This window comes from Pecten maximus, chromosome 6 (assembly GCF_902652985.1).
Source record: "Pecten maximus chromosome 6, xPecMax1.1, whole genome shotgun sequence".
Lineage (NCBI taxonomy): Eukaryota > Metazoa > Mollusca > Bivalvia > Pectinida > Pectinidae > Pecten > Pecten maximus.
The window spans coordinates 4,355,194-4,367,257 of NC_047020.1; the positions used below are offsets into that span (position 1 = coordinate 4,355,194).

A 12,064-nucleotide genomic window follows, 5' to 3' on the forward strand; every position below is an offset into this window, starting at 1 on the left:
AACTTACGGATCATGCCATGTGGTCACCAGGTACGGGTGTCATATCAAAGTTCTCCTATCAAAAAAGTATCCGGTATGTAAGAAAAAACTTTTCAAATTTATACTGAGGTGCAAAAGTAAGTATACATATAAAAAAATATTGTTTTGTCTAAAATGAGTAAAGGATCAATATATAACGTTTATTAGATGATTTCTGACAAAAATACGTAAATAGTTTAGATCTAACGAAATGCCACGTGGTCGGCCCCGTTAAACGTCCCCCAGGGAGGATATATAGCTTCATCCGGCTTTGTCATCTCCGGGATATATTTCTGTATTTAATACTAATGTTGCTAGCATTTTAAACTACAGAAGCTAAGTATGTGGATTTCATAAAACACCAGGTATAGAGTAATTGCATTTAGGTTTTTTAAAGAGATTACTGGGAGTTAAAACATGCTTGACAAATGTATGATATGTCAAGAACAGGAAGATTGTCGATGACTATCATACTGAAATTGAGGATCTTTAAGTATTGGCTTAAATTAAACAAAAATATATAACTGTATTTTAAACGCTGGTTACCAAGAGTTATTCGAGAAAGCGAACGGTCCGATAGTATAAGTGATAAATTATAGAGAATTGGGCTAAGGTATACATATCAAAGTGACAACATCGTTGACAATCATATTGGTATTATTAAACGTAGACAATAGATAAGATAAATACAGCTTCGAAATGTTTTGTACAATGTATACAAACATAATTATGATGGTTTATGTTTACAGAAATATTCAACGAAATTTAGTCATAATCTGAATATCAAAAATTCGTATGTCGTCACATAAGTTAAATATTGAAGTAGGTTGTTACAACAATACTGAACGATGCCATAGAATATTTACATAATGTGACAGCGGGGATATTGAAGATGAGTGTCATTTTGTTATAAAATATGAATGTTAAAAATATTAACAAGCTTATAAAAAAATATTATTTCAAAGGCTTAGTATGTTCAAATTAATTAATTTTTTGAAAACAAGAGAACAAAAAAGATTTATCAAATTTACATGTAGAAAAGTTTATCAGACTATGTATAAAAAAAAACCGAATAGTTAATCAATGCAGTGCAAGAGTCATACAAACATTTGATAAGAAAATAATACATTAATGTGAGTTTGATCAATATAATGTGAGAATATCAGTTTAACATAAAGTGATGATCAGATTAATGGAATAGGAGAATATCACATTAATGTAATCTGAGAATGATAGGATAGGTCATGAGAGTAATACATAGCTGTAGTGTGAGGGTGATAGAATAAGGTAATGATTGTAGTACATGGCTGTAATGTGAAAATAATAGATAAATGTAATATTTAATAATATATAGATACTATATGGAAATGGTAAATGTACGGTGGCTAATTACGGCCATCTCGTGTTGTCAAGCGCAACTTATCATGTTGTTGTGTTGTGTTGTCGCCTTGTCGCGGTTTGCAAATGCAACAAGACGACATTATATTTACTGAATCTAGGGTTGTCGCAGTTTCTGAACGCGACAACACGACAAGTCGACATCACGAGATGGTCGTTATCAGCCACCATATGAATAAAATACATTGTATAATAATAAACGATTGAAATATACTGTAAAAATGATAAATAATAAATGCAATGTGAGAGTAATATGTATATATATTGTGAGAATGATTGATAAATGAAATGTGAGAGTAATATGTATATATACTGTAAGATTGATAGATAAATGAAATGTGAGAGTAATATTTATATATACTGTGAGATTGATAGATAAATGAAATGTGAGAGTAATATTTATATATACTGTGAGAATGATAGATAAATGTAACGTGGGAGTAATATTTATATATACTGTGAGATTGATAGATAAATAAAATGTGAGAGTAATATTTATACATTTGTGTATATACTGTGAGAATGATAGATAAATGAAATGTGGGAGTAATATTTATATAAACTGTGAGAATGATAGATAAATGAAATGTGAGAGTAATATTTACATATACTGTGAGAATGATAGATACATGAAATGTGAGAGTAATATTTATATATACTGTGAGAATGATAGATAAATGAAATGTGGGAGTAATATTTACATATACTGTGAGAATGATAGATAGCTGTAATGTGGGAGTAATATTTATATATACTGATGCTAGAATAAAACATACATGTGATAAGATAATGTAATTGTAGATAGTTGTAATGTGAGATGTTTCTCTTCACTATATATTCTTGGTGTGCTGTGTCTTTATATACATGTAGTTGTTATTGTTTTGTGTGTTTTCACTGTATATATGTGCACCATACTGATGAACAAAACGGTTTAAAGTAATAAAGATCTGAACTGAATCTTTCTATGTTGGAGACATTACCATGAATTCAAGTGGGAGTTCAGTCAGAGAAAAAGATAATCAAAAGCAAACTAATAATAATTTGAACAAACCCAACAAACACATATCATGTTAGTTCTCATAATATGATAGCCATAAAAATACGGTATCCGGAGTATTTTAAATGACACGGGTCTTATAAGTAATATCGTTAGCGTCATTAGTACTATCTCTATTGTTTGTGATATTGCCGTTAGACGGAAGTATGCAGGATTTGATGGCATATTTAAAACAAGGTTTATATTATATACGTAGAAATAAAGAATTGTTATCATTTAAATGTTGCTCCGGGTGATTTGCTGATATACCAGTCTTACATTATCTTGGCCGACTTATCTACAGTCAGTACATATGGGAAAAACCTGTTGTGTCCTCAGGATTATTACACAATTGTTGCCATCGTTTAAAAAACATCCTCTGTTAGGAAAAGGAAATACACTGACGATATGTCCTTGACACAACATTGCATATCTTTGTTACAAACCCTTATTGGGTGATAATGTATTAAATATCTGAAGACCTACTTCGTACATGTTCGATCTTTGGTTTGATTTGGTTCCTTGTTATGAAATGTAGGTCTGTAATATAACGGTCTTATCTAAAATTATCAGCGCTTTATTGTCTACGTGTGTGTGTGTTGACCAACATGGCGGAATACCTGGGATGGGAGGACTATTTAACGATTGGGATCTATTTCGTGCTAGTTATTGGTGTCGGACTATGGGTAAGTTGAGTATCTTCTGACTGGTCTATACAAACACATTTGACACCATCGTTATAGTGATAGATACCGTAGGATGTCTTACAATGCAGACTCGTATCTATCATGCATGGAAAGGTCATATATAGTTCAATGTCATGTAGAGGTCAATCCGTACACAACAGCCCCAAATCACAACAAGATACATTATTTTGTAGGTTACAATTACATAAGGAACATAAAAATTCATATTCGGAATAGATAGTTTGTAGTGTAATACATGTACATTTCAACATTGTTTTTATTTGTTCAAAGTCTCAGTATTCTTTCAATTGTTTTGCTACATTGTGTATAGATCAAGATATTTTGTTTGATTATATTCAATTACACCCTATATCACAATATACAACAGGTGGATTATTAAATACATATCAACTATTTGGCAACAATTGTCATTAGATATACTGTAATTAATTAACACGAGTAAAATATTCATTTACAAATGATAGACCTTTTAGTTACATCCAACTATATTATATATGTTATGATTTTTTTTCGTAGCTCATCATTTTGTATTATATTACAGTCTACCTGTGTCATCGTTTTGTATTATATATTACAGTCTACCTGTATCATCATTTTGTATTATATATTGCAGTCTGCCTGTATCATCATTTTGTATTATATTACAGTCTACATGTATCATCATTTGTATTATATTACAGTCTACATGTATCATCATTTTGTATTATACATTACAGTCTACATGTATTATCGTTTTGTATTATATTACAGTCTACCTGTATCATCATTTTGTATTATATTACAGTCTACCTGTATCATCATTTTGTATTATATTACAGTCTACCTGTATCATCATTTTGTATTATATTACAGTCTACCTGTGTCATCATTTTGTACTATATTACAGTCTACCTGTATCATCATTTTGTATTATACATTACAGTCTGCCTGTATCATCATTTTGTATTATATTACAGTCTACATGTATCATCATTTTGTATTATATTACAGTCTACCTGTATCATCATTTTGTATTATATTACAATCTACCTGTATCATCATTGTGTATTATATTACAATCTACCTGTATCATCATTTTGTATTATATATTACAGTCTACCTGTATCATCATTTTGTATTATATTACAGTCTACCTGTCGTTCTAACAAAGGGAGCGCACATGGCTATTTTTTGGCGGGAAAGAACATGCACTGGATACCAGTATGTGGATAATACATTGTATCATGTACCTTAAAGAGATTTGTCACTAGTTCTTGTCGATATTCTTAACTTATACATTGTATATTGTTTACGATTTTCCAGGGCACATTTATGTGGGACAGCTCATGCCATCTGTACAAATAAGTTTACCAAATCTGTCCTGCTTTTCAATAATTAAGGTGGATATGGATTATTGATATTGATACATTTAATGTAAACTGAATTTTTACTTTTATTTTGTTATTTTGATTTTACAATTGTGATATGATATATTGTCTTGTGATTGCAGTAAGGTTATTCTATGACAGCAGCAAATGAACTGCCGGGTCAGACTGACAAAATAATTTTCGCACAGAAAAAAAAATTCTACTGAAAGATATTGAGCTCTTTGAAATTGAAAATATATATCTAATACAAATGTATGTTACGATTTTCAAATACAGTATACGCGCTTTCATTCTAGGAGAATATGTTCATGGATATGTATGCGCCTGTTAATTCTAGATTAATGAATATGTAAGTTTGTATACCCGTAGGTTGGGGCCTCCATATTCGCTAGTAACATTGGAGCGCCGATGTTTATTGGAATTGCAGGCTCCGCCGCTGCCTCAGGGATTGCCGTCATCATTTACGAGTGGATAGTCAGTATCCGTTATCTATATGCTTAATGTGCTACGAACGTCATTCATTTGATCATTTTGAAGAATATTTTCTGGTCAAAATGTTTAATATTCAACTTATATCAAAAGGATGAAATTTTTGCTGCATTTTTATCGTCTACATTCTGTTCTATCTAAATAATTGCACCATCATTTAACAACATTTTCAAAGAAATTGATATCACAAAAGCGTTCACGTTATTGTTTTGCATGTTTTTTCTATCTTTTAGGCAGTGTACTTCCTTGTTTTACTAGGATGGATATTTGTACCGGTGTACACATCATGTGGGGTAGGTGTTCTGCTCAGGTTTTTTTTACTTTTATGTATACAAATGACAGGAAGAAGATATATCTTGTATATTGAAAACGTAAAAATAGGCACGAATATTTTTTATCGAGTTTCGTATCTGATTTAGATATATTCCCTTTTATTTCTTCTATAGGCTTTTACAACACCGGGGTACCTGAGGAAAAGATATGGAGGAAAACGGATAAGAATCTACTCGTCCATATTTGCTCTTATTGGATTCGTTCTGTTCAATATATCCGTATGTAATAGACAGAGAAGATGTACATTCTTTTTGTAGAAATTCGAATTGGTAGTCAATCCTAAATTCATTCGTATGTGGATAGAATATCATAAACAAAATATTAAAACAACACAGGTGTACACAAGTTGTAATTAAAACTAAATGTATACAAACATTAACAACAACAATTTATAACCATATCGTTAATCAACATTCACTTGTTGTAAGGTACGAAGTTTCATCGGAGTATCTTACAGTATCTCTATACTTTCAGATTGAGATTTACTCCGGCGGGGTGTTCCTGAAGCAATTGTTAGGCTGGAACATGTATCTGTGTGTAGTCATCATTCTTTTTGTGACAGCGGTGTACACTATTGTAGGTAAGGATTTATATTGTCAGGGCGGTGTACAACATTATAGGTAAGGAGTCCTATTGTAGGGCAGTGTACACTATTGTAGGTAAGGAGTCCTATTGTAGGGCAGTGTACACCATTGTGGGTAAGTAGTCCTATTATCACATCAGTGTACACCATTGTAGGTAAGGAGTCCTATTATCACATCAGTGTACACCATTGTAGGTAAGGAGTCCTATTATCACAGCAGTGTACAACATTGTAGGTAAGTAGTTATATTATCACAGCAGTGTACACCATTGTAGGTAAGGAGTCCTATTATCACAGCAGTGTACACCATTGTAGGTAAGGAGTCCTATCATCACAGCAGTGTACACCATTATAGGTAAGGAGTCCTATTATCACATCAGTGTACAACATTGTAGGTAAGTAGTCCTATTATCACAGCAGTGTACACCATTGTAGGTAAGGAGTCCTATTATCACAGCAGTGTACAACATTGTAGGTAAGTAGTTATATTATCACAGCAGTGTACACCATTGTAGGTAAGGAGTCCTATTATCACAGCAGTGTACAACATTGTAGGTAAGTAGTTATATTATCACAGCAGTGTACACCATTGTAGGTAAGAAGTCATATTATCACAGCAGTGTACAACATTGTAGGTAAGGAGTCCTATTATCACAACAGTGTACAACATTGTAGGTAAGGAGTCCTATTATCACAGCAGTGTACAACATTGTAGGTAAGTAGTCCTATTATCACAGCAGTGTACAACATTGTAGGTAAGGAGTCCTATTATCACAGCAGTGTACAACATTGTAGGTAAGGAGTCCTATTATCACAGCAGTGTACAACATTGTAGGTAAGGAGTCCTATTATCACATCAGTGTACAGCATTGTGGGTAAGGAGTCCTATTGTTAGGGTGGTGTACACCATTATAGGTAAGTAGTCCTATCATCACAGCAGTGTACACCATTGTAGGTAAGTAGTCCTATTATCACAGCAGTGTACAACATTGTAGGTAAGGAGTCCTATTATCACAGCAGTGTACAACATTGTAGGTAAGGAGTCCTATTATCACAGCAGTGTACAACATTGTAGGTAAGTAGTCCTATTATCACAGCAGTGTACACCATCATAGGTAAGGAGTCCTATTGTCAGGGTGGTGTACAGCATTGTGGGTAAGGAGTCCTATTGTCAGGGAAGTATTACTTTTGGTGGATAAAATACGATAAATATATAATTGTTTTTAAGCTATTAGATAAGTTCCGAGTAACCTAAACCGAGTAAACTTAAAACTGCCTTTGTGGTGGTTTCCATTCTCTAAATGAATACAGGTTTTATTTTTTAGCCTTTAATTAGGTTTCGATGACACTTTATCTATATCAGAAGGAGATAATAAGCTAAAATGGATTTGAACATTATATTAATATATCAGAGTGTTTCATATATTATTATTATGATGTTGTTTTTTGTTTTTTTGTTTTTTTTTTGTTTTTTAATATTTTCTCTTTCCAAGGTGGTCTGACGTCCGTTATTTATACCGATACCCTTCAAACGGTGGTCCTGATATCCGGGTCTATAGTGCTTTTTGTCCTGTGTAAGTTAGTTATACTTGTATTTAAAATGTATAACTTTGCTCTTCCATAAAGATACCAGCCTAAAAGATATAACATAGAACCTTAACACATGTCTATTATCAAACTAAAAATACTGTTAATTGAATATTGTATCTGAGTAATTGTATACGGAAAAAATACAGAAAGGAATTGTAAATCGAAACATGCTCACCTCGTTTATATGGAAAGGTGGCGACTCATTAACTAGTGGATGCACTATTTTTTACAGCATACTCTGAGGTTGGAGGTTGGGACGGGTTACAGGATAAATACATGAAAGCCGCCGCTAATGAAACATTAATAAATGCAACCTTATACGGTTGTGGTCTCCCTAGGGAGGACTCGTTTACCATCCTACGGAGTCCACTGACGGGAGATATACCATGGACAGGGTCGATATTTGGGTTATCTACCCTTGGCTTGTACGTCTGGTGTCACGACCAGGTAAATAGAAAATACATGACTAGTATGTAGCCATACAAGCTTTATTTTTATTCATACTAGCCGTGTATTCTATTTATCCTGCAACAATTTTCTATAAGTTGACGACATTCATAGCAAACAATTTTCCGCTTTGTTTACCTTTCCTGGGTACGAGTACCCTGGGTGAAGTGTGCTGCTCCATCGCTTAGAAAAAAAGATCCATTCGTTATGTGTGTAATTACTACCACGAAACTATTTATGCGCCATTGCAAAATAGTTCCAGGCTTTTTATGTTAATTCGAGTTCAATTTCACTTAAACATGTAGGGAAATGTAACACAAATACAAAGTATTCCTGGCAAATTCACTTTTGGCGATGAAGATATGGCAGTTACTTGCGTTCGTTTACGTTATGGCTACATATTCCGATCAAAGTTCAGGTCCAAATTGAAGGTAATCCCGTCAGGTGCTGGACAAAATCCACGTGAATCAAATTGACGTATAAAGCAAACATTTTGACGGATAAAGCGTACGTTTATCAGTCAGAAGTTATCGGTAAAGGTGTGTGGCAGTTGCGGGTTAAAGAGACTACAGAGTAATTGTTAGTTTTACAGTAAAGGTAACGTCATTGATTGCGTGGATAATCTTAGTTTTACAGTAACGGTTAAGTGATTGTCTGCATGGATAATTTTAGTTTTGCATTGCATTTGTATGGTATTACTTGTCATCGACCAATAACGTCATTCAGACTTTAAATAATCTTAAGTAAATGCATGCAACTGAAAACACACTTACGTGGAAAATGGTAATTAATAATTGATTTCTTCAGTTGATTGTGCAAAGATGTTTAGCAGCCAAGTCCATATCACACGCCAAGGCCGGCTCCTTATTGGGTGCTTGCCTTAAGATACTGCCCTTCTTTTTGTACCTCATACCAGGAATGGTTAGCAGAATTTTATACCCAGGTATCATTTAAGTTACCATTATTAGCTTATAATTCGGTGTGGAATGGTTTACTTTAGCCTGAAGGAGTGAAAAAAATGTAAAAATAAATACATACTCTATCAGTCATTTAATCATAATTATACGTATCATATAAAACATATTTGATAATAATTCACTTTATATGAAATACTTTATTACATTGTTTATGGTAACAAACAATAATGTTATTGAATATTATGTGTTATAATATACACTTTGATTGTTCAAATCGAACAAAAGCTTAAAGATTACATACTGCAGTTTCTTAAACTTTGCGAAGGAAAAAATGCTTAATTGAAATAAGTTTTTAGGTGAAAATCGCAAATAGACGAAATCACCCGATTATAAAAGTGCCTGTCGGATTTACCATGTGACACATCACTTGGCAATAGCGATTGTTAAATGATGGAGTAAAAAATGATATTATCGTTGTTACAGAGGAAGTAGCGTGTGCTGATCCGGAAACGTGCAGTAGAGTTTGTGGTAATCCTGCTGGCTGTTCCAATATGGCTTATCCATTGATGGTATTGCGATTTCTCCCTTCGGGTATGCCATGTATAACAACAACATAAATCCTAATAAATTACATTTATTTAAAGATATGCATCACATGGTTTCTTAAGTATGTGTAATTAACATTTGTGACCGATAACCTTGTATGGTAATCAGATAAATATTTCATCAAAATGTAAAGAGATCGAAAAGTATATTTGTACATAGATATGTCACATAGATATCATAACAGTAGTCATAGGCAGACTGTTGATATATAAAACCATCTTTAAAAAATTGGTTGATGAAAAAGTTTTGAGTCTTACCATACATAAAGGACTTCGTGGATTGATGTTGGCTGCCCTGATCGCTGCTCTGATGAGTTCAATGACGTCTATCCTAAATAGTGCCAGTTCCATAGTGACGTTGGATATCTGGTGCGTCGCACGAAAGAGGGCTTCAGAAATGGAACTGATGATAGTGGGGAGGATAACTGTGCTTGTGTTGGTAGCCACCAGCATTTTGTGGTTGCCTATCCTTGAGAAGGTCCAGGGTGGAATGTTCTGGTTTTATATGCAGTCTATCCGTTCCTATCTAATACCACCTTGGTGTATTTTATTTATGCTTGGGGTTTTCTGGAAAAGGACTACAGAGGCGGTAATTGACCGAATGTTTACTCATAACGATATGAAATATATATAATTATTTACTACAAATGCCAAAAAAATCATTCTCTTTGAATTACATTTCTGAACTTTATTTCGAGTCAATAAATGTCAAGGTTCCATACTTTTTTTCTAGACAAAATAACAAATGACAAAATATTCTGGAAAACCAGTGGCACAATGTAAAGTAGCAAGTTGTTTAGCTACTTATGTTTTCCTTGTAGGGCGGATTCTGGGGACTGATTTTGAGTCTTGTAGTAGGGATTGTTCGGATGGTGTTGGACTTTACGTTTACTTCGCCTTTGTGTGGGAGTGGCAAGCCAGACGAACGACCTTCAGTGATTGCTAACGTCGACTTCCTTCATTTTGCAATAATTTTAGCTGTGTTTACAACTATATGTATGGTAGTCATTAGCCTTCAAACAGAGCCGCGTCCTGGCAGAAAGGTGATGCAAAAATAGCTATTGTATATGATTGTATATGTATATGATAGCTTATGTATATTGATTTGTTTATTTGATATCACATACACACATACATATATATCATTAAAACAGAACCATGTCATTAATTACGATTTACTTAAAGGATTTTGGCTTCCAGCAACGCCCATCTTCTTGCAAAATGCTAACACAAGAAATGTCAGCTATTTCAATTGACAATTGCTACTGTATTGGTTTAAAACAATCTCTGTAAATAGTCAGTTTACGGGTTAGATAGCAACACCATAAATGATCTCAGTAGAGACGTATCACTATGTTCTTATTCATGAACCTTAAATGCTAATACTTACACATAACACCATAAAACATGCGCTGCTGTTAACAGCTGAGACGAGTAACATGGTGGACCCGTCACGACAAACAACTGCCAGATCCTGACACTGACGAGGAAGAGGAGGAAGAAAGCCAGAACGAACCGAGAGAAAGGGGACGAATGATAGATTCGAACCAGATAGAAGAGGAAACAATTGGCGATAATACGTTTGGAATACAACTACCTGAATCTGAAGGTAAGCTTACGCATACAATATGTACCAACAGGTAAAAACCCGAGCCTACTTCATTCGCGATGAAGGTATTACATACATACACGTAAAGAATGAAATGTTTACATTCATTTTACTATCAATTCACAATTGGAACGATTATTATTGAAGCCGGAAAATCCCAATGGCTATCCACTCTTCAGTCTCTCCTGCCAAAATGATGATTAGAAGCGCTTCATTAACTGAATTGAAATAGACTGTATGCTTGCACTTGATTTTTGATTACACAATAAATGAGAACTCTTCCAGGGTATATTTCACTCGGAATAATTCACTGAAATGACAGAAGGTTATGTGATAAAACAGGCTTTGATAGCAGATGTTGCGATTCTATCGTCAGATATAATTTATTTTACTTTATTACAGCCACAGCTAACAGATGTAAAACAGTCTGTATGAAGTGGATATGTGGGACTACAGGAGAAAATGCTAACCAAAGTGCCTGGGAAGCGGAGGACATACGCAAACAACAAGAGAAAGATCAGTCGCTAGACGAAAACCCTTTTTGGAGACGTGTTTTAAATATATCTGCCGTGATTATTATTATCACCACAACAGTTCTTATTGCATATTTCAATTAAATTTACATTGACGATACCAACTTTTGCAGATATTGACAGTTATTAAGTATGGACTTTTGGGATGGTTATATATAATATATTGAATAACTTTGGCAGATATTGACAATGATGAAATATGGACTTTTGAGACGGTTATATATAAGATCTTAAATACGTTTATTTCATGTGAGATTTTATGAAACAAATTTCCGAAAATGCATTATCATTATTACTATTGTGACCAAAGGGAAGCAAAAAATCAAGACAATTTTCATAAAACCTTGTACGAAATGAAAACAGAATCAGGAAACGTTTTTATCACATAGGTCATTATAAAAACAAATGAAAATAAATGAATTGATTAATAAA

General features: G+C 33.5%; 1 protein-coding gene across 1 annotated transcript; it reads left to right on the forward strand.

Moving 5' to 3' along the window:
• The first annotated feature begins 3,021 nt into the window (after nt 1-3,021).
• Nucleotides 3,022-11,732, forward strand: LOC117328775 (sodium/glucose cotransporter 4-like). Its single transcript, XM_033886313.1, has 14 exons — nt 3,022-3,138; nt 4,288-4,359; nt 4,896-5,000; nt 5,249-5,308; nt 5,462-5,566; nt 5,823-5,928; nt 7,425-7,505; nt 7,754-7,968; nt 8,776-8,911; nt 9,369-9,476; nt 9,760-10,079; nt 10,312-10,533; nt 10,916-11,099; nt 11,502-11,732. The coding sequence occupies exons 1-14, from the start codon at nt 3,061-3,063 to the stop codon at nt 11,714-11,716; spliced, it is 2,007 nt and encodes a 668-aa protein (XP_033742204.1). The 5' UTR covers nt 3,022-3,060; the 3' UTR covers nt 11,717-11,732.
• The last annotated feature ends 332 nt before the right edge of the window (nt 11,733-12,064 follow it).